The sequence below is a fragment of the Sinohyriopsis cumingii genome, chromosome 2 (assembly GCF_028554795.1).
Source record: "Sinohyriopsis cumingii isolate HCF-2022 chromosome 2, ASM2855479v2, whole genome shotgun sequence".
NCBI classification, from domain to species: domain Eukaryota; kingdom Metazoa; phylum Mollusca; class Bivalvia; order Unionida; family Unionidae; genus Sinohyriopsis; species Sinohyriopsis cumingii.
In genome coordinates this window covers 130,596,424-130,621,467 of record NC_142962.1, presented here as the reverse complement: position 1 = coordinate 130,621,467, position 25,044 = coordinate 130,596,424, and the positions used below count along the sequence as shown (strand labels likewise).

Genomic DNA, 25,044 nt, shown 5'->3' with positions numbered 1-25,044 from the left:
ATTACAGTTAGATGAGTTGAAAGATGTACCCTAATATTTCATTTCACAGCATTTTTAACTGAAGATTTCTGTGAAACTTGACATTAAAGAGTAATTGACATATAACAAACATATATAATTGGACACTTATCTGCAGAACATACACAGATTAACTTTTTCCTACTTAAAAATTCTGATAATGTTTTATTTAATCTGATCTGTGCTGTTTGCAGTATTCAGTGATCAGCTATACAAATGTGAAAAGACAATATTATACGTTGATTAACCACATTTTATTTTGAAAACTACATTTGTTTTGCATATAACTTGGAGACCAAATCCCAACTAAGATGGCAATTGATCTATAAATATTCAAATAAATTTTTTAGAAAAACATTACATGTGATGTTGGAAAATCCATAACATCATATACAAAATGTAAATAGAAGCAAAATAAATAATTTGGAGCAAAGAAAATATGTATTTATGTCAAACAGTTCTGCATATAACATGAGACAACAAAGACATAATGAAGTTTCGTGTCTTAGTTATTAGTGTTACTAAGAACAATAGTCAAGAAGATATAGTCAAAGCAGCATAGTACTTGCAGAATGTGGACAAATTTTGCTGCATTAAATACAAGTACAAAAGCCATTACTGAATCCCAAGTTAAATGCAGCTCTCACAATACAAAAACAATATGTATGTTGGTCAAGAAACATGGCAGCCATGTAACAGCCATTTTTACAGATTCAACCAAGCCTACATAAATCTACAGTGAAAAAACATCCCTTCTTAAGAAACACCATTTCTAACATTAAAATTACTACAACCAATGGTCTAATTTAACTATGTTACCTTTGATTCAGATGAAACATCTGCAACCTGAACAAAGTTAACACTCCTGTGATTATAGTCATTTTTGGTTTATGCATATAACAACTTTGGAATACCATTTACACAAACAATGTGCAAGTGCTTGTAGTCAGTTGCCAATATCTGCGCATATTTTAATGATGTAAGGTAGTTTCTTGTGCTCCAGTCTTGGTAGAGAACTATTTGAGTACAACAAGAAAAGATCCCAGTGTGAACCGATGGATTCCACATATAACTTTGTGGACACAAAATTCAGTACATTGAAATTATGACTCGTAGTTTCCAAATATGAACTTTTATTAGTGACATTATCTGTGTAATAAAAAGATTCTAGCTTGTTTTATTATCTTTGGGCTATTGGTTTTTCCTGGTGTATTTGTTGTAATTATACAGGCCAAGTATTTTAATAGTACACGGTTTAGTGGACACAAAGAGTTACATGCATGACTAATATTTCCTGGTCATAAAGTTTGCAAAATTTTAAAAGTATGTTTTTCTGGCCTTTGATTATATGTTACTTTGTCTTTAATAAGTTCATAATGATGTATTTTGTTGCTCTTAACTTTGCTAAAATTACATGAGCTGCTTCAAGGAAAGTGTTGATAATAGTGTAACAAAATGGTGGTATAGGAATAGCCCAAATGTTCAGATTATTTTGCTCTCATAACAGATACAGAAATTATGATAACCGATTGTGAATGCTGGAGGTATTGTAGTTATTACTGTGTGTGTTTGCGATTTTGATTTTTAACATAGCTTTAACAATTTTTCAGTCATATCGCTATGTCTGCAGTGTAGCAGTTTATAGTGATTTTAGCACTGGGGCATCATGCCGCAGACATGTAGCATGATGTCCCACCCAATCACATTATCCTGACACCAGGTTGACCAGTCCTAACACTAACCTCTTAATGCTGAGTGCCAAGCGAGGCAGCTGTTAGTACCATTTTTGTAAGTCTTTGGTATGATTTGCCCGGGGATTGAACCCATGACCTCCCGCATCCAAGGCAGATGCTCTAACCACTTCGCCACCAGAGCAGTGATTAGTTATTACTGCATTTATATATTAACATCTGGATGCTCTAAAAGAATTGTTTTTCACTCTAAAGTCAATTAGTACCAGAGATACCCATGATCTCAGCCAAGCACAAATATTACTGTCAGATGAGATGAAAAATATACCCTGTGGAACAAGGTAATGACAAAAAAAAATTAAATATTACTGTCAGATGAGGTGAAAAATGTACCATGTGGAACAAGGTAATGACAAAAAAAATTTAAATATTACTGTCAGATGAGGTGAAAAATGTACCCTGTGGAACAAGGTAATGACAAAAAAAAATTAAATATTACTGCCAGATGAGGTGAAAAATGTACCCTGTGGAACAAGGTAATGACAAAAAAAATTAAATATTACTGTCAGATGAGGTGAAAAATGCACCCTTTTGGAACAGGATAAAAAACATGTGGTAAATATTACAACAATGGTATTTAAAGAAAGAACACTTCTAAAATAATTTGATGGTTTAGTCAGTTTCTGATCCATTATGAATTATACCCCACCTTATGTCTCCAAAAGTATTATTTATCGTTTCATTCATTACAAATTTTAAACCATACATTGCTCCCTCAGGTCAAACTTTTGTAATTTTGGAAAATCATGGTCAATGGCATCTGCAGTCTAAAACCATTTTATTTTTAGTACATGGAGCAGCCTAATTTACATGACAATATGCAGGGTTATGATGCACATACTCGCACAGGTAAAAAAAACAGTAGGTACTTGTATACTGTATACACCTTGCAAGATTCTTACTGTTAAAATGGGTAGATATAAGACAGAGAGACAAAACTAAAGTGAGAATATTCTTGGTCATAAAAATGTCCTGTAAATCAGGTAGAGATTTTTTTAATATGCCAAACATACTACAGTAATAAAGTCTGAATTAAAGTGGCTTCATTTATTTACAATTCATATTTAAGTCATATTTACCTAACAGTTCTTTCACTACATTAATAGAATTCACTAATTTAGACATTATTAGTATTAGTATAGAAGACAGAACTATCAACATAAGCACATGGAATCTAAATAATAATTAAATTATTATTCAGTACTTTTTTGCAAAATCAGTGAAAAATACAAGTCAAAATAATATTTTTAATACTGATACTTGTATAATAATTTTAAAATTATGAAATTTGTTCAATTTCAAATCAAGAAGCTATTCTAATAAGAACAGTTTACATATTTGTATTTTAAAATGTATTTTGGGGGAATTTTTTTAATAATAATAATAACAATATTATTATAAATAATAATGTTAATAATAATAGTAACTGCCTATCATACAGATTCTTTTTAAATGTTAATCCAATTGCTGACATGCAAAATGCCATCCAAATACGAATGAAACAAATTTCTAGAGAAAAAACACAAATGTGCAGATTGCATTATTTTGGAATGTTTGGCATATCCTAAAATGGATGAAAATGCTTTATTTAACCTGAAATTTGTTTGGTTCAGAAAATTTTGTTGTATTTGTTTTTTTTCTCCTTTTAATTGTAGCCATTACTGTGAGATGTATCTTGCATAATTTATACAGTACATATGTACTTTTCTTTTACTTGTGCAGGAGTCCTTGTCACATCCTTGCAGTTTATTATATGCATATGCTGTTCTGTCTTCTACTCACTGTTGACAACTTATTTTTCCAGATTACAAAAGTTGACATGGATGGAGCAACATGTGGTTTAAAATTTGTAAATCATAAAGGGATTAAATATTGATCAGCTTGATTATAATTATGTCAGGTAAATGCTTTTGGAGATAGAAGGTAGTGTAAAATTTATAATGGTTTAGCACTGACTTTGCATGTTAAAGAGATCCTTCACCAGGATATCATCATCCATAAAAACACCAAGATTTAACCCACATTTAGGAATGGATGCAAATGTTGCATGTAATATTTTTAACATCCAAGAGAAAATCCTGTCTCATTTCCTATTACACATGCCAGATATTCCTTCATATTTTTTCTTTCCCTTTCAGCGGAGGTGTAATTATCTACTTTGATCGCGTTGAGGTAGTAAACATGTTGAGCTCATCTTCAGTATATGAAACTGTGAAGAATTACACAGCTGATTATGACAAGACATTGATTTACAACAAAATTCACCATGAGCTTAACCAGTTCTGCAGTATCCACACTCTCCAGGAAGTCTACATTGATCTCTTTGGTATGATAGTTGTATGGTGATAAGTATATGAAAATCAAATGTTTCTCTCTTGATATCAAAGTCCCTACATTATACTACATAACAGTGGTATATTTACATGTCATGCACAGGGTTCCCATGTTACCTGGAAATCAGGGAAAAAGTTGGGAGAAATTATATCAAACATTCCCAACCGTGAAAAGTCCTGGAATTCCTGCAAATAGCGATGAAAGTTGGGAAAACCCCAGGAATTTTCCGCCACCAGTTGATGCCCAAAACAATCATGTAATTGAGTTGTAACTAAACTGATTGCTAGTTAAATATATCGAGTTCTAACCAGAATATTCTGAGGGTACATTATGGATCGGTTGGGTGCTTGCAATAAACTTTTATGCTGAGTCAATCCAAACTCTCATTGGATTAGATTCGTCTAGTAGACTTTTATTTTCAAAGTCAGCTTGATATTCGTATCTTTCCTTATATGGAAGGACGAAAACTAGTCTAGGATCACAAAAAGCCAGCATGGTGGTGGCAAAGCATAGTTGCTTACTGGATGGCCTGACAAACTTTAAATGTTGTTAGATCAAGTGATATATGTGTGAAATTGATATGAAAATTACTTACTTTCTCAAAAATTCTGAGTATTAAAATCATGTCTTTAATCTGCTGAAAGACAAAATGAAACAACAACATTGAAGAAATGTGACCTGGTACTCTTGATTTGCATTGCTAGTTGCATGAGTACACAAATCTAACAACCCACATTTTCAAATGTTGTAGAGAAAAAATATTAAAACATTCTTATACTGTTTGTAATAAAAATATAAAAACGAAACAACACAAAATTTTCGATATTTATGTATTCAGAGAACAACATCTGGAGTTTTGTTGTATCACGTGACTACCACATTGACATGTGCTCTCTGCTTCAAAAATCAGACTGGCCAGATTGCTGGTTTTACAGAAAGTATCTGACTTTCATTTAATATAATTATCATACCAAAGACTTACAAAAATGGTACTAACAGCTAGCTGCCTTGCTTGACGCTCAGCATAAAGAGGTTAGTGTTGGGACTGGTCAGCCTGGTGTCAGGATAATATGACTGGGTGGGACATCATGCTACATGTCTGTGGCATGATGCCCCAGTGCTAGACGTCACTATAAACTGCCACATTGCAGACATCTTAGCGATATGACGGAATTTTTTTTAAAGCTATGTTAAAAATCCAAATCACATCACATTTAATATAATTGAATTTCTGTACAACAACATTAAAAAGGAGTTTGTTGTTGATATCACATCACTGTTGGACTTCTGATCTTGTCATTTGAGATTTGTGAAGTTATGTGATTAGTAATGCAAATGGCGAAAAAATTAATTTCATCCTGGAAAAACCCTGGAAATGATCTGGAAATTTATCTTTAGAAAAGAATGGGAACCATGCAAGCAATGGAAGAATGGCATGTACAATTTTGCAGAATCTATGTTTTTAGGATGAGAGTGCAAATTGCACTTTTTGGGGGGAAAAAATCTGCCTACATCATCATATAAGCAGCATATGTACCATAATTTTCAGTCTGCAGGTATTTTATTTTTATTGAAGTTGATCACCATTTCCAGATTTTTATCACCATGGGTGATTTGGGTGATTGCTATAGCCAATTTGCAGATTGCTAGAAATATATTGTTTATAGAGCCAAGTTAAATGTGTTTCTTTGTTTTTTGGACACAATGTATTCTTTATATTATGTGCAACCTGCGGTAAAACTGTTCATCAAAGAGATATTCCTATAATAAGTTTTGATATTCCAAATGTTGCACAGGTATTACTGTTGCAAGTAGATTTGCCAAATGCAGTACGAACCTCCTTTGTTCTAAATAGTAAAACATAATTATACTGACACCATTTCTATGGACTTCTATGTCATTTCTGCCACTTCTGTGGACTTTTAAGTCACACATACTAACAGTGTTGTCATTTATGAAACTTCTGCGGACTTTTTTGTCCTTCAGACTAATGGCATCATTTCTGCCACTTCTGTGGACTTTACAGTCATGCAGACTAACAGTATCATTTCAGCTACTTTGTGGACTTTTAAGTCATACAGACTAACAGTGTGATTATGAACACTTTTTTAGATTTTTCAGTCATACAGACTAACAGTATCATTTCTGCCACTTTTGTGGACTTTTCAGTCATACAAACTAACAGCATGATTTCTGCATAAAATTTGATTTTTGTAATTATGTATTTTCATTTGCACTTATGTTCTTTATGAAAAATTTTTGATAGAAAGTTATGTAGATATAGTAACCTTATGACTTTTCTTGTAATTGTATAGGACATGCATTATAAGGTGAAATTATGAATACATGCCAGACCTGCCAACTCTTACAATTTTGCCGTAAGTCTTACCAAAAATTTCCCTTAAAATACGGACTTAACGGCAAAGTAGCAAAATCTTCGGAAAAATTATCGTTGCTGAAAAATCTGGATAGTTGGTTGATATGTGTTTTATTTGGATCAGGGTTTCATCTTAGAATTAGTGAAATTAGCCAGAGAACCAGACTAACTTTACAGCAGTACCCCAGATACTTTAAACTACACCAATTTGTTTATGTGAAGCATCTGCATGATCAAAACTGTTGATTATAGAATTTGTTAAAATAGCGTCCAGAAAGATATGCATGTTAAAAACAAAAGGGAAAATAAGCTTCTAGAAAAGTGTTAATAAACAACACAGAAGAATAAAAGGGGTATTCAGATTCTTGTGAATAAAAGCTGGAAGGGACACAATTACAATTATTGGACATCACATGCCAGTTTGAGTATGTCTCTTGGCGGGAGATATGATTGATGTCATCATGTGAAATGGACAAGAATTTCCAGGAATTATGTCAGGTTGAGAGATAGCAACAAGTCATTGAGCTGCATAGGGTTTGGAACTAGAGTTTGTGCAACTGTACTAGTGGTAAATAAAGACTACATGTACTTTACAAACTTTTCAGTTGAACATAATATCAATGTGTCAAACTTTTAATTACATTTTCCAGCTTTACAATAGCAATTATTGATATTTTGTACACCTTACTGAAAACTGATCAATCTTATGGAAAAAAAAGATCAACTGCCTTACTGAGATGGGCTCCTCAGGGTTGTAAGGTCTCACATGCATGGGAGACTTCATTTGATTTAAAGGAGGAATTAATTTTGCTTTGCAACATGTGTGGGAATCTTTTGAAATAAATATACATGCAGTTTTTAAGTGAATATCTTGGAAAGATGAGATGCTGCATTTGAATATATTAGCATGAAACTATGAAGTACACCTGTCCCTCAATAACTCGTGCACATCAGGTCCAAAAACATTGACTGCACTATAAGTGAGGTGCAAGTTATCAAGAGACCTATATAAAAGCCAAAACCAATAAAGCAATCGACGTAAAGGAATACTGAATTTATAATCGTGCTGAGATTAACTGTGAATAAATATCTCTTAATAACGGTGTACTTTGTTTATTTTTTCCTCATAGAGCAACATTAAAATCAGGATAAATTACAGTATATTGAGGAGATCATCAAGAACATTATTCCACATGGTTTCCATTCGCTTAAGTGTGCCACTTCACACATTGTGTACTGCGTCACTAATTTATGTGTTGAATTGGATACATTCTAGTTTTATTGTTTGATCCAAATTAGACAGGTTTTTTAATACAAAAGATCGACACTCTTTTCGAGAAACGTAGATCGAACGATAGATAGATAGATTTGATTGTGGTAGAAGTAAAATGAAAAGAATCACAAGGGTTAATCATTACCAACATGAATTAAATGTTTCTACAAATTTAAAACAACGTAAATTTGAACACAATAATACTTGCCGTTTGTGACACGATTGACAAATATACAATGCTGTTGGGCATTTCTGCGCACTTAACGTTTCCGTCTCCAATATTGAAGCAAAACGCAATGAATTCAACCGATTTACGAAAATAAAATAGAGCAATGCTTACCATTTGAAAAGAGGCAATTGTCACCAGAATATTCTGTTCAAAGTATATTAATTTTGGACACAGGGGATACCACCCCTGTGTTTTCCTGACTCACGATATGCCGGCCTGTTCTGCACACAGCATTGAAAAGATGTTATGTTTATCCATCGGGCTATAGAAATGAAGTACATTACTTTGGACTGTTTCTGTCAGCAGTTCAGTCAAGTAATTAGTCAGGTTTATAGTAGTTTTACAAAATTCAAGATAAAAATGCCAATAAATGGCAAGAGATATTTAGCAAACTAAACCGATCTTGTAAAAAAAGTTAGTAAAGTTGAACATTTTATAAAAAAATAAGCTATTATGTGGAAGAGAAACAACAATGAATAGGATGTAAGGTGTTCACAACATCTTATTAATGGTGAAATAATTACTAAAGAATTTAGAAACAGACTATATGCCGGGGAATTTCTTGAGAATTTATGTTCTAGCGGCAAGTTGACACATAGGGTAGCAGACAATTTTGTACGTGTTGGACAACTTCTTGCAAAATTGGAAACTTGGATTAAAATGCAGTATTGTTTTAAGGTATACATTTCCCTCTTTTATATAATGTATTTATTTGTATGATTCTAAAAGATACGTAGTAAATCGGATTTTCTGGGTTACCGGTTCAAGAACATCATGGAGTGGGTCTTCTTGTTGTCATTTAGAAATCACATTTTCATATGCATTTTGAGTCAGAATGCGGGATGTTTTTGCACACTTTATGAATATCACTTTCCTTAACTAAAAAAAGTACGATTGTTCTTTCTTGATACAAAATGGATTTTTGAACAAAAAAGACGTGATTCAGCGTTTACAGAAATGAAATATCGTTGCACAGAATTACCCGACGCGCAGAATTACCTGACATGGTGGTAACTTCACATTTTGAAAAAAATCAGTTAATTTTTTTGTGTTACTCCTTGATTTCTCTGCCACCAAGAAAAATCCTGCACATTTCTCAACTGTATGATCTTTACATAGTCAACATTTTGTGTCTCCAGCCACCGTATAAAAATGTGAAACCATTTTCAGTTGGTCAAATGAAATGAATTTTGATAACGGTAGTGACCACAAGAACTTATGCTCAGATTTGCATGCCTTTGAATATTTTCCTTGTACCTCCCTTGCTTGCTTTGATACAAAAGACATATTTAAAGTGATAAAACAACACAGGTCTCTTTTAATTGATTTTTTAATCAGCATACACTTCCCCAAGTTGTTGATCAGAAAAAAGCCGGCATGTAATTAGGTTCTCACAGAAGTACTCACGGGTTTCGATGTGATGGTCAATTGACTCTTTTCATGTTTTCATAGAACAGAATATGTTGCGATTATAATGGTTACACAGAAATGGAATTAAAGGATTAGAACGTGACTTTCACATAGCAAGACATTTAATTGGTGTTTATTTCATTCTTTGTTGTCCATTGTTAGCATTCACCAGAAGTTTTCTTTGATCGCTATTTCACCAGACTTTATTAAGTGTATTGACAGCTATTTGTCATTAAAAAAACTTACATAATATATGATATCTTTATAATTTAGAACTTGCAGATTTCACAGTATGGATTCTATCATTACAGGCATTAATCGCCATTTTCGATGATAACACGAGCGCTGTAGCAAGGTTTAATTTACCAATTCTTATCATAATTTGTTCACATTCAGCATATTTTAAAGATATTTAAAATATATTTTCTTTGGAGAAAAAATTGGGAGCCATACCTGACACCGCGTTGTAAGCGGGATCTCGAGTTATCGAGGGAGTGGTGTATAAAACTTTGATGATTGAGTAGTATTTGCATGTAAATGCACTGACACTTGTTAGCTTGCATCAAGTTGCATGCTCACAGCATCTTAATATTATGTAGATTTATATATATGGGCTTTTCATCTTTACTTATTTCAGTGACCCCTTTTTCTTAGAATTGAGATATATGAGTCACATGTGCTATGATTGACCATTGTATACTGTATTTGTAGATCAAATTGATGAAAACCTGAAAACAGCACTCCAGCAGGACTTGTACAAGATGGCACCAGGTCTGACAGTCCAGGCTGTCCGTGTGACCAAACCAAAGATCCCTGAGCAGATTAGGAAAAATTATGAAGCTATGTAAGTGCTTTTGTAAAAAGAAATTGAAGCTGTCAATTAAATAATTTTGTAACTTATCATGTTTGTGCTGTTAGTGGGTATTGCATTTCTACTTATGTTGAGGAAGTCTTATAACAATAATGACAAATAATGTTTGATTTTTTAAAATTTCTTTTTGGATGGGTTGATAATTGAGAGTTTGACATTTTTTTAAATGCAAATTAACCGTATGAAAAAACTGAAGTTACTTTTTAGAAATCTTACTTCATCTGTAGATCGGAAAATGAATTAACAAAAACTGCACCTTTGGCACATCATATCAGTGAATTGATTTTTTCCTAATATCTCTCTTCCATGCACTTATTAGTAAGAATGTCTGGATTAGGACCAGATGACAAACCTAGGAAGTCCTCATTGGCTATGCTGCAGAATTCTTTTGAAAGAAGAAATTCTTGCATTCTGTTGAAATGTGTTGATGGTGTTGACTTGTTATTTGCACTATCAATTCTGTATAGGGAGGGAGAGAAGACCAAATTGCTTATTGCAGTTCAGAAACAGAAAGTCATAGAAAAGGAAGCAGAGACCGAGAGGAAAAGAGCTATTATAGGTAAGTTTTGGTCACTTAGCAGACAGTATTGTATAAAGAGTACATACACTGTTCTTGATTCTTCCATACTTGGCAGAAAGCATTATATTAAGAAAAGCATAGGGCAGAAATTTTTTAAAATCTAAAATCTGGTTTTGGAATACAATTAAAACTTAAATCATTTTTTGGATGATTAGTCACAACTAATTAAAAGTACTTGCAATATTTTGATTCTACAGAACATGGTTTATTCTTGAGTGTAAGGGATATTTTTCTAGCATAGCTTAAAAGATACTGCACAGAATCAAGAATAACCAGACAATGTGTAAGAACTGTCTTTGTGCAACACCTAGTGCTGACCCTCTAGCAAATGTCTAAGATTTTGTAAAACGAATGTCCCATACCATAGGAATTTTGATTGGTGGAGAATTTTTATGATCTAGCAGTCTCTAATTAAAATCATAAAAATACATCAGGTTCAAATTTACCTTAAAAATATCTCATCCTGAACAACAGTGACTAAAATACGAAAAGCCAAAATTAAAGTCCGATTTTTAATACAAATGGACCAATTTTGCACTTTATGAACAAATAGATAATTGTAATGTACCCAGTGTTAGTGTGTACTCATGTGCTATTAACTTGTTGGAATAATTGTGGAAAATAAAAAAAATATATAAAAAATTTACACAGATTTATATGAGAGCACTACATTTTAAGTAAATGATGATGGATAGAAAACATGAAGAAGAAGAAATCGTACTTAAAAACTTGGCTGCATTTATTTTCAAAGCAGTTTGCAGGGAAATATTGTAAACTCAAGTGTCCAAAAATAAATTCTTGATGAGTATGGTTAATTACACATGAAGAATTAAATAAAAGGTATGAATTGCCTGTAGTAGGGAAGACTTAATAATTCAATCCATAGTGTTTCTGAATAGACAAGAACAGATTAGGACATTTGCAACCATGTTATTTCTAAATAAGTTAACTTTTTAACCTGTTGGAGTCCATTTCTGCCCCACTTTTCCATTTCTGAATTGACCACTGACTTACCTTCTGCTTTTTTATATCCAGAGGCAGAAAAATCGGCAGAGGTATCCAAGATTAACTGGGAACAGAAACTAATGGAGAAGGAGTCTCAGAGGAAAATGTCAGAGATTGAAGGTGACTAGTTTTAAAGTTCAGGACTTAATTTGTTTTACCACTAGTGAATTTAGAGCATTTAGTGTGTTGGAAAAAACTGTATATTGAGAGTAATTGTCTTGAAGTAATCCATCTTTTCAAGTCTTAGATCTGTAGTTTTGTAACATGACCAGAATGGATTGAAACCATTGACTATATATGATGTTGTTTGGTTTGCAGTTACCTCCCATGTATAATTTTTTTATGGTTTTACATTATTGCCTTCTCAATCAATTATCACCCTTTAATTTATAACTTTCTTTTCGGTGTCTAGTTTTATTTTCACCTGCATAGTCCTAACATGACTGTAGGTACATGATTATATGCCACTTTCCTGTATAACTTCATAATTTGACTCCTTTTTTTGTTTTTTAGAGGTAATGCTGTTTGAAGCAATTTTTATTTGTGTACTGTTGCTTTGGAGCATAGCCATTGGTAATTGTATCGGCATCCATCAGTCTCAGAAGACTGCACTCTGTAGTTGTCAGTTAGTTTTTGGGCAGTGTATGTTGTGGCTGAAGAGACACACCCATGAATGACAATCTGTGTTGCATCTGTTGCACTTGAAGTTGGTATCATGGTTTTCTACATGTTGTTTTATCTTGTTTTTTTTGTGGGTTCAAATTATGAACTTCATTTCACAATAAATGATAGCAAAAATATATGATTTTATTAAATCAGGATTTTTTATATCGATGACTTGTCCGTTTCCCTGAATGTTCTTAAAACATAGAGGAACTCTAGCATCAATGTAAAACAACCAGTTTCAAATCGTTATAATTGCTATTATTCAGGCTGTCTATAAATTATAATTTTTCCTGTAACAAATCTTTCAATATATTATGCATAGAGTGAGTAATATTTATAAGTTCAGAATTACAATTAGTTTCAAATGTTTATAACTTTTTATCTGATATGAATATTAAGCTGATGCAAAATATATTTCTTTGGTCTTCACAAAAAGGTTAATCATTTATCATTTACTAAGAGTTTTCTTATTTTAAATTATTTTACTTAATTTTCATTTCATGTTTAATTATTTCCCCTCAAACTGCATTTTTTCTCTTTTAAATGAAAGTTAACAAATCTAATTTTGTACGTTAAATTTGTCTGTCATAATTCCCCCTCCCCAGATAAAAGACAGTCATAATTAACACAGTGTAAGTATTTGTCATTATAATGTATGTGCATAGATTATGAAAAGATAATTGCCTTTTGAAGTCCTCTATCCCTATGCACTAAGACAAAGGCACTCGCATGATGTGGGCAGATTGAAAGTAACTACTATCTCATCATGGCTACTGTGACTAAATATGGAAGAACTATTAAACAACTTTTCAAAAATAGCGACACAGAAAATTTTGCCAAAACTGCCAAACACATCCTGGCATGTTTATGGTTTCAATTAATCAAAATTATCATTGTTTATTTTCTCTCTGTGTTTATATAAGAACAGTTATTTTGATTATATCTTCCATCAGTCATCAGTCGAAGCAGCAGATATAATACAGTACATTGATTATAACCCATCAGTCATCAGTCAAAGCAGCAGATACAATAATACGTTACTTTTTTATATAATAAAGTACTTTGTAGATATAATAATACAGAAATTTGATTTTTTTCTCCCTCTCAGCCATCTTTACTGTAGATGTAATAATCCAGTGGTTTGTAAATATAATAATCCAGTATTTTGATTATTTCCCATCAGTCATCAGTCAAAGATGCAGATATAATAATACAGTATTTTGTAGATATAATAATGCAGTACCTTGATTATAGGCCCTCTTAGTCATCAAACTGTAGACATTATATGGTACTTTTATAAAAATAATAATACATTACTTCGATTAGAACTCCTGTCAATCATCAGCCAAGGATGCAGATATAATAATATAGTACTTTTTTAAAGATATAATAAATTTACAGTACTTCATTTATAATCCCATTAGACATCAGTCAGAGTTGCTGATATAATAATCCGATAGTTTGTAAATATAATAATACAATATTTTGATTATTTCCCCTGTCAGTCATCAGTCAAAGCTGCAGATAGAATAATCCAATGGTTTCTAAATATAATAATACAGTATTTTGATTATTTCATCTGTCAGTCATCAATCAAGGCTGCAGATATAATAATACATTACTTTGATTATAACCCATCAGCCATTAGTTAAATGTGCAGATATGATAAATTGTAGATATAATAGTTCAGTACTTTGATTATTACCCCTGCCAGTCATCATTCAGGCAGGAGATACAGTTGAAATAACAGCAACCAAAGAAAAGCTGAAAGGAAAGGGATACAGTTGAACTGGTTTATGTAGTCCAAAGGTAATCCAGATCTCTGTGAATAGTGCCTGGAAACTTGTCTCTTTTTGTCCCAAGTTAATCCAGATTTCTTTGAATGGTGGCCACTAAAGTTGTCTAGTTTGGGTACCAGTTGACCCAGATTCATGTCAATCATAGCTGCAAGACTTGTCTATTTTGGTTCCAAGGTAATATGGATCTTTGCAAATCATGCATGAAAAACATTGCTCATTTTGTCCCAAGGTAATCCAGATTTCTGTGAATGGTGGCTACAAAACTTGTCTACTTTGGTTCCAAGGTAATCTGGATCTCTGGCAATAGTGGCAGTAAAATTTGTGCAGTGACCAATTTATATTGGTATTAACATAAAGTATTCTAGCTCACTGATCAGTCATCTTGAACTTTGGTTTCCACCTTTTCACTCAATTACATGGGTTTCACCACACTGGAAAATATATTTACATACTTGACTTCAACTTTTGTTATTCAGTCATCGGCAAAGTATAGAATTTGAGGGAATTTACTGTGAATTCTTTTATCTTTTAGTGTCTTGATATTCTTTATTGTTTTTGTGTATCAATTTTCGTGGATTTGCATGCAAAAAAAAGGTAATGATGTTACTTTCAGTTTGTGACTCGGTCCCATTTAAAAGGGTTCTTACGGTCTTTGATGGTTAGGGAAAAATGAGGTAGTATTTTCAAGGCCTTGAATGTTTGGGAAAATCGAGCAGATTACCCTGAGGTCTTTAAAAGTTTCTGAAAATTTAAATAAACCCAAACATTTTAATTTCTTTCCATAATCACAGCAGTGTCTTCTCATTCCAAAATGATTGAAGAGAAAAAACGGCAACTTTAATAATGCGTTTAAAGCAGTGCTGATGTCTGTTAAGAGAACAATTTATTTTGTATTAAATCTGCTGTGTAAGTTACATATTTCTAAAATGACAATAATGTTAACCTATCATTCAGATCATTATAAAGCAATTTTAGGAAATTAATTATAGTTTGAATTTCATCATGAAACAATATTGTAGTATTTTGCATTTGTTGTTTTCTCATATAACATAACTTGTATATAAATGTTAGCGAAAATAGGTCATGGAAATCTTACGTTTATGGTCTTTGAAAGTTTGGGAAAAGTCTGAATTTATCATTCAGAATTATGTATGAACCCTGTTTATTTAAGAGGATCTGTTGTAATCAGTAATAGCTAATTGTTTAAATTTTAAATCCAAAGATTATAAAACGCATGACAATGTAAGAAAATTGGTTTACCTGTGAATTAGTGTGAATTCATACCATGCCTGTCTGGTCCTTCATCTGATGTTTTCCTGTGTAATGCAGTATTTTAGAAAAGGCAAGGAAGCCCAAGTGGCTGAGTGGTCGAAAGCTGTTGTCTTTACCAATCACTGATATCTCATCTGTCTGTGCGAGTTTGACTCAGGCTTAGCCAGTGTGGGTAGGTAAGAAACCATACCAGTAGCTTCCCATGGGTGGGTGGTTCTTACCTGGTCTTTCCTGGGTTCTTCTTCCACCAGTTATACTAGTCGCCATGTTAAAGCCTATTAGGTGCTGGACAATGAAAGATAAAATATTGTCCATTTATCTATCAGGCTAGTTATATTGTGATGACAGTTGTATCTATCAGGCTAGTTATATTGTGATGACAGTTGTATTTGTCTTTCAGGCTAGTTATAATGTAATGACAGTTGTATCTATCAGGCTAGATATATTGTGATGACAGTTGTATCAGTCTATCAGGCTAGTTATAATGTAATGACAATTGTATCTATCAGGCTAGTTATATTGTGATGACAGTTGTATCTGTCTATCAGGCTAGTTATATTGTGATAACAGTTGTATCTGTCTAACAGGCTAGTTATATTGTGATGACAGTTGTATCTGTCTTTCAGGCTAGTTATAATGTAATGACAGTTGTTTCTATCAGGCTAGTTATATTGTGATGACAGTTGTATCTATCAGGCTAGTTATATTGTGATGACAGTTGTATCTGTCTATCAGGCTAGTTATATTGTGATGACAGTTGTATCTGTCTATCAGGCTAGTTATATTGTGATGACAGTTGTATCTGTCTTTCAGGCTAGTTATATTGTGATGACAGTTGTATCTGTCTATCAGGCTAGTTATATTTGATGACAGTTGTATCTGTCAATCAGGCTAGTTATATTGTGATGACAGTTGTATCTATAGATTATTATTAGATTTTACACATGCTTTTTAGTGAATAATAATGGATCAAACATGCAGGAAACTTAGTAATAGGTCAGAGTTCACAAGTATCGGATTAGGATAGTTGTGGATGTGGTATTTACCCGTTTGTCAGTCACATTTATGACCATTTATGTGCAAGGAATTTTTATTCCGGCACTTTAATCAGGAATATTTTGATACCCTTAGTCAGCTAGTCCACAAGTCCATCTATTATTAGCTTTGAGTAGATGTTGCCCATCTAGTAACCATCAGTGAGAGAAGGGGGTATACTTTCTTGTACCCATCCCTTGGGGGGTTTCCTGATAGCAGATTACAGTGACATTTTTAAATATTTTGTACCCAAAGATTTTAAAATGCATTTGTAATAAAAGGGCATGAGATATATTCATAGGATTTTGGGTTATGTCCTGTCAGTCATAGTCATGAAGTGTTTGGGGGTTGAGCATGTAATAAAAAGATGTGGAGATATGTTGGGCCATGGAGGTAGCTCCAGTTTTATTTATGGATTTTAATACAATTGTAGGAAAATATTTTTCTGTATGATTGATTTTGTTTTATACAGTAAATGTTTCACATTGTCTTATTTTAGATCAAACTCATCTAGCTAGAGAAAAAGCAAAGAGTGATGCTGAATTTTATAAAGCTCAGAATGAAGCTCGAGCTAATCAGGTATGGCAGCATTATCATGGTAACTATTTGGTTTTGCATACCCCACTATATGGGGATAAGGGCTAGACTACAGTTTCAAACCTTCTTTATACTAATATGTTAGCAAGTCTTTCCCTTTTTCTTCTGTCTGAATACTCCATATATTCTGTCTGTAAGTTGCTGAGCCTAATAGTGTCATTGTTTATTTCCAAGCCATGAAACTTTGGATGAAATTTAAATGTTTATTTAGTTTTGTATTACAACACTCACAGTTAAAGTAAGTTAGAAAGAATTCCTGTCAGTATTTGACAGTTTTTTTTTTTTTTTGTTTATAGTAAAGTTGATAATATACCAGAAGAGCTAATGTGATGGCCTTTTGGCTAGCATCCATTTTTTAAAAAGTACTTCTAAGCTACTGGGAGGATTACTACAAAAATTTACTAACACCTATATCCAAGGTCTAGTTGTAAAAAAGGTGCCCCCTTGGACATCCAATACGGCCACCATAAAAGCCATTTTGTAACTTGCTATCACTGCAACTTTAAAAGGATGGTCAAATCAACATGGGGGTTTTCATCGGAAGACTAGTCTAGTTCCTAAATGAAAATAGTGACAATTTGTCACTCAGTATGGCTGCTATGTTGGTCACTGTGACAATATTGTTATTGCTACTTCTCCTAGAATGGATGGGGGGGCCCCAAGTGGCCGAGTGGTCTAAAGCGCTCACCGTTTCGGATCACTGCCATCTCACCTCTGCCTGCGTGGGTTCGAGTCCAAGGCTCGGCTAGCGTGGGTACGTGGGAAAGCCTGCCAGTAGCTTCTCGTGGGTCGGTGGTCTTCCCTGGGTTTTCCAGGGTTCTTCCTCCACCAGTTATACTGGCCACCATGTATAGCCTATCTTGTGCTGAAAAATGGCGTTAAACCCGAGAACAACAACAACCTAGAATGGATGGTTAAATTGACATGGGGTTTTCAATGAATGAATTATTATATCTAAATGGTCTTAAATGAAAATGGTACCGATCTTACTTCTAAAAGTATGTTCACCATAACAGCCATCTAGGAATTCTAGTTATTACTACACCTAGGTGAATGGTCATATGAGCATGTAGTTGTCAGTAAAGTCTATTTATGTCTAGTTCATCCTAAATGAAAATGGTGTCAATCATACAACCAGTTTGTCGACAACAACATAGTTTGAACACTCAGCAGTTAGAAGGAAGAAATGGTATCATCTTGGATCCAAGGAAATTATGTTTGGCCAGTAGAACATCAGTTCCCTCGAGGAACTCTTGTTTATTGTAGAACATCAGTTCCCTCGAGGAACCCTTGTTTATTGTAGAACATCAGTTCCATCAGAAACTCTTGTTGGAGTCATTTGTAGGTGTTGCTGATATAAGTTAAATGTAATACTTGGTTTAAGAGTAAATCTATCCATTAATGTTGATATTGTGGTATTATACATAATGCAAAAGAGATGACATAGTACAATACATATCATAATGCACACAATATGTCATTTTGCCATCACAATTCACTATTTTTGTGTGCCCACTCACTTAATACTGTCATGATTCACTATTGTTGTGTCCACTCGTTGTCATCTTGATTCACTATTATTGTGCCAACTCACTCATTGCTGTCATCACAATTCAGTATTGTTGTGCCCACTCAGTGTTGTCATCACAATTCACAATTTTTGTGCCCACTCAGTGCTGTCTTCACAAGTCACCATTGTTGTGCCCACTTACATGGTTTCATAACGACTCACCATTGTTGTGCCCACTCGCATGGTATCATCACGATTCACCATTGTTGTGCCCACTCAATGCTGTCATCACGATTCACCATTGTTTTGCCAGCTCAGTTTTTGCAGTCATCACAATTCACTATTTTTGTGCCTGCACACTTAGTGCCTAAATATATGATCTACTGGTCAAAAGTGGCTGCAATGTTTGATAAATTTAGTCAATCCAGGAATTTGTTATTTCTGTATCTGCAAGTATGAATAAATATCCCATGTGCATATCCTGATACAGGGCATGAAGAAGTTATATATCACTTTAAATGTAGTCATGATACATATTACATTATGGCTACAGGTAGATTAATAAGCATTGTGAATTCGGTTGCAAGCTAGTATCATTATTGCTTGTTTGAATCACTGGGTGTTTTACGTATTTTAATAGTCATCATTGTGTTAATTATTTTACAAGAACATGCTTTTCCACAAAAATTGGAGTTTTTTTTAAATATTTTTTGTTCTTGTCAAAAATGATTATTGATTTACAAAATATAGGATGGTGCTAGCGGCAAAGTTGCTGGGGTAAATCTATGGACCCCGGCACCTAATGACACCACTGAATCTTAGAAATTATACGAGGTGAACTATCAAGAGTATAGTTTCTATCTTCATGTAAATTTAAACTTTGATTTCTGAGTAGCAGAAATATTTTCATTAATATATGTTTGTTTTATTTGTTATGAATCTCTAATGAATATTTTTCTCACTCTACTTTTCAGCTAAAATTAACAAAGGAGTACTTAGAGCTAGTAAGATATCAAGCACTTACCAATAATGCCAAGATTTTCTTTGGGAACAGTATTCCTGATATATTCATGGATTCTGGAATCCCCATAGCCCAGGTTACAGCAGCAACAAATCAGCAGGCAAAGGGGTCAGATAAACAAAATCCAAATCTTCAACAGGTTTGAGCTCCTTTTTCTTGATTTTTTTAAATATTATTATCAGTAGATGTGGAGGAAAAAAATGAAGCCTGTAGTTCTTATCAGGGATGGCACTGGCTTTAAAAATGTTTGCGCCAAAAAAAATGCCAACCTCAGTATTTTGTCTCCAATTTTCAAAAAAATGTTGCCATTTTCATAATACTGTACTACCTGTTTATCTCAACATCCTGGTAACCACAGTAATATTTTCAACTTAAGCAGATGTTGAGATAATGGGGGGGGGGGCAGGTGCTAAAAAATCATATTTTGCATACAGGTGAAATTTTTAAGAGGTCACCTGTTATCAGTGAGTAGGATTTATACAGAGAGAAAATAAACAATGAAAATTTTGATTAATTGACACCATAATTTATCTGATATACACTTGTGTATAGACAGCTTGCATATGTGTGGTATAATCCATAATACGTTAAATACCATACATGTATATAAAAAAATCCATGAATTCAAGTATAGATAACATTAGAAAATTCATATATCATTCACATCCTCTTAGAAAACATGAATAACAAATATATTAAAAATCTGTTTGCCTTCATTTGATTTGTATCCCACTGTCAACAAACACGTGGCACCAAACAATTCACTAAGATATTTATCATTGCTAGTAGCACATGGCTGTTTAATTGTTTACATGCTGCATGTAGATGCACTTAAATTGGCTTTGATTTCGGTCAGCTGGAGTTTGCTATCATCTTGCCAAGGCAACGAAGGAGATAATGCTATTCAAAGGAAAATGATGTAATAAACATCTTTGTGAGATCTCCCACCATCAGTTAATCTGACAAGATTTAAAAAGATTTGAAATTTAATTTATGTTTTATGTTGTCATTGATAGCGATTCAAAGCATAAACATTTTTCATGCAAAAAGGAAACTTTCATGGCACAATAAAAGTGTTTCAATCACTTTTGGGAAATGCAATAATTGATCAGATTCCATGCTTTTATTTAGGCTTGGTGCTGATTTCCTTTGATGATAGGTGCTTTGTTTTTATTGAAGATTGTAGTCTGCTTACTTTGATGAAGGGTGCATGCATTATTACAGTCGCTGCAAAATGCCATCATCAGAGGTCCAAACAAATGCCGGTTTGTTATTGCAGCAGTAACATCAAATAATTGTAGAACATTGATTGTGACCGATTTATATTTCATTTTCTTAGTATTTATGCAGAACAATCAGTGCTTCAAGGTAAAGTTTTCTTTGAAGTTTCAGCAAAACTATTTTCTTGGTACATTTGTTTTTTAAAAATCATCATTTGCAGAATGGTAGCTGTTCCTGATCCTGCCTTTGGAAATTGTTCAATTGTAGCTAGTCAGGTAGCATAACTATTTGAGCGTATCACAGCATAAAGTACTTAGACTGGATGCCAGTATCAGCAGATTATGATGTAACAATAAACTGTTAAGATGGGTTTGTCATTATGAACGAGGATTTGTTTATATAACAATAAATAGATTCCAGTGCATTTTATATCCAAGTTTGCTGCTCCTTTCATGATGCCATTGGATTTCTCCACTCCAAACCAAAGATCATATATATACCAATTAAAACTGCCAAAAAATCTTGTTGCCAGATGGTACAATTTGTTGCCCGTTAGGAAAAATTTCACAATTTGTGACATTGCTGAAACCCAAAAATTGCATTGAAACCCTCCTTGTTTCTTACAGTATGAGAAACACACATACATCTGGCCTCAAAAGAAATTGTTTTATGAGAACTAGGGCAATTCTGCCTGTATCTAACTTGATCTTCATTTTTAAATTCCCCAAAAATATAAACATCAGTTTTGTAATGAAATCATAATATTTTATACTCATATAGGAATTAACTGAACGTTCAGTTGAAAACCATGCAAGGTAATATTACAACTTCGTCAAGACTGTTTGATTGTTCCTCCAATTAAGTTTTAACTACATTGTTGGAAGTCTTGAAAAATGGGACTTAAATACAGGTAAAACCATTATAACACAATGCTCAGGGTCCAAAGAATAACATCATGATACAAGTGGGATCGCATTAGCAAATTTTTCAAAAACCTTCCCTAAAGAACATGTGCATTGAAATTTCAATGTCATCAGTTTTAACTACCCTCTTGATCATATATCATTTGTTTTCTTCGCCAGGTTTCATCAGACATCAGATATGCTTCAATTTTGAATTGTATACATGCCAATATGGCGGAAACAGTGCACGGTGAAGTTAGGGCAACATTAAACATAGTGCTGGGATTAAAATCCGTATGAATAATCGGCTTTTCTGAGAGCATGTATTTAGGATATTAAAAAGAGAGTTAACCTTAAATTAAAAAGTGGGAGCCATGCTGCCATTGTGTTATAAGCGGAATTGCATTATAAATGAATTGCGTTATAACAGGTTTTACCTGTACATGCTTATTTTCCAGGTAAATGGATATGCTAATAATTCTCAGATCTTAGTTAAAAAGTAAATGACCTTGCAGAATTATTCATATACTCTGATTATCTAGAACAGGATTTATCATATGACTTCTGTATTATTTATGTTCATATATTCCCATCATAATTTTTAGATCTATTGGTCATAAAGCTTTAGGACAATTTTCTTATCACTACTCTTACTTAAGTGCTTTGAAACTTGGCACAAACTTTCATCCCAGGGTCTAATTGGTCCGAGAAAAAAATGTTGCTGCTTAGTTATTGATGCTCTTCCTAAATGGATGGTAATATCAGCATTGGATTTTCACCAGAAGACTTCTTATGATATCTAGTTTGTATGAAATGCAAATGATGCTGATCTCACTTCCAGTATAGCCACCTTGGCAGCCAATTTGAAATTCTTAATATTGGTTCTCCTCCTTAATGGAAAGTCATATCGATGTGGGGTTATCACCAGAAGACTAAATATGATATCTAGTTGGTCCTGAATGAATGCGGTGACAATCTAACCTCACATATGGCTGCCATAGCAGCCATCTTGAAAATCTTATTGTTGCTACTATATGACTTTGTAGTCATATTGATATATGGTTTTCACCAGAAGACTTCTTTCTTATCCTGCCTAGTTGGTCCTGAATGAAAATGATGCATATCTGGCATCCAGTATGGCCAACACTGCAGCCACCTTGAAAATGTTGTCACTACTCCAGAATTGACGGTCATATCAATATGGTTTTCACCAAAGGAATTCTTATGATACCTACTTGGGTTCTAAATGAAAATGTTGCCTTGCATACATCCAGTATGGCTGCATCAATGATCATGTAGAAATATTGTCAGTAATTATCCTGAATAGATGGTCATATTGGCACAGGGTTTTTACCAAAAGTCATCTAATGGTGTCTAGTTTGTCCTAAATGGAAACGGTACAGATCTTACATCAAAAAGGACTGCCATACTGGCCAATTTGAAAATCTTATTGTTAGATAATATCTGGGTTCGTTTCAACACTCAGCAGTTTAAAAGAACAGAATTAGCCTTATTTTGAATTCCTGGAAATTCTTTTCAAACAGTAGAGCATCAGTCCCTTCGAGGGACTCTTGTTTTGTATGTAACATGCATAATAACACCTCCTGATGTCGTGACTTCATATAAGGCAGAGGCACTGTGACCAAAGCATGCAGATTGTTTTCAAAGTCATTTCATCGTTCTATTCTGCAGTTTCATAAATATCAGTTTTTTCTTAAAGTTAAAATAGAACCTTAACCTGTGCTCATTCACAAATAAAATTTACAAACCTTGCCAAATAACTTTAATTCTTTTGTTGCCAAGACTTGCCAAAATATATAAATTATTTGAGTTGTCTCCAACAAAAGATCCTTTTCTTTGTGGAAATAAATTCAGTGGCATCAAGATTACAGTAGTTTTATTTTTATTTTTCAGGAGTCATGATAGGCAGTCCACGAACTTCTTCATCAGTCAGCAAATGTGGATGCATGCAAATCATTTCATACAGGATAATCATATTGAAAGAGATAAATGGCCCCTTCTTTCCAATTCTTGCTCAGCATTAGAAGATACAGCACCCGATACTCCATGTATTTCATATAAACAACACTATTCTGGAATAAACATTTTTTAATAAATATTACTTATAATTGGTCTTTTATTGCACCCAATACACAAGAACTACCATATATCCACACTTAAAAGTTGCATCAAGCTGCAAACTGTACAGAGCCAGGTCTGTGGTCACATAATGTACAAGCAGATCTGGACCTGTGGAATGCAGTTAGGAGTTATCAGTAGAAAAAACAACATATACACTGCTCTGCCAGCACATCATACAATGGCAGATCAGGGACTGTTTTGTTTTTAGTCAGGCTCAGCTTTTACGTTTGTATATATGGTATATAATAATTAGTTGGTCTACGGTTTCCAGACAAGATAAGCTAGGTTGTTTTTTTTTTTGTCAGGACATATTACTTACATAAACTCCAGACAAATACCTGATGGCAGTTACTTCCATTTATTCAAGGTAATTATTTACAGTTATGGACAATGTGGCATCCAGGCCTTGGTATTGCAAAATTCATTCCTTTTTTATCTTTCTCACAACAAAATATGCATGAAGTACTAATAAATCATAGAAAATAGCTACACTTCCACACATTTCAGTTATATCTGTGTAATCTGTAAATATGGCAGATGAATAATTGTCAAATTTAGTGGTGAGAATTTCATTCCATGGAAAGTAGAAGTAATGTATGTTGTAATCTTTACTTATAGGGGTTACAGTTATTAGGGCATTCTTTTGAATAGCTGTTACCTATATCATGTCAAAATCTGTTTATGAATGGACATTGAAGCAGATTACGTACTCATTTTTGAGGGTTGAAATGATGGCAAATGACTTTTGATGCAGAAACATAATTTGTAAGTTCATATTTATGTCTAACACTCTTAATTGTTTACTGTTGTCGTCAATTTTGGAAGTGATAGTGGAGCTCCTCATTGCAAAGTCTTGCATGCAACACTGGGTGGACTGAATTTTGATAATGTATACCGTTGTTATACAAGGAAATAGAAGAATATTGTAAATGATGTTTAATGCCCGAATCTATTTTGTACTTTGAAACAAAACTGTATGCTATAATGGTTTGTAACTAACAAATAGTGAAGATCCTTGGCTACCATCTTAT

The 25,044-nt window shown here is 33.4% G+C and overlaps 1 protein-coding gene across 3 annotated transcripts in view; it reads left to right on the top strand.

Moving 5' to 3' along the window:
• LOC149805841 (erlin-1-like) overlaps window positions 1-23,990 on the top strand; it is a 46,164-nt gene extending 22,174 nt beyond the window's left edge. For all 3 annotated transcript variants that reach the window (XM_089950558.1, XM_089950559.1, XM_089950560.1), the window contains 7 exons: window positions 3,908-4,095; window positions 10,104-10,236; window positions 10,731-10,822; window positions 11,879-11,968; window positions 17,120-17,199; window positions 19,702-19,887; window positions 23,786-23,990. In XM_089950558.1, the coding sequence (XP_089806684.1) occupies window positions 3,908-4,095; window positions 10,104-10,236; window positions 10,731-10,822; window positions 11,879-11,968; window positions 17,120-17,199; window positions 19,702-19,887; window positions 23,786-23,794 (778 nt within the window). In that variant the 3' untranslated portion in view covers window positions 23,795-23,990. The remainder of the gene's footprint in view (window positions 1-3,907; window positions 4,096-10,103; window positions 10,237-10,730; window positions 10,823-11,878; window positions 11,969-17,119; window positions 17,200-19,701; window positions 19,888-23,785) is intronic.
• The last annotated feature ends 1,054 nt before the right edge of the window (window positions 23,991-25,044 follow it).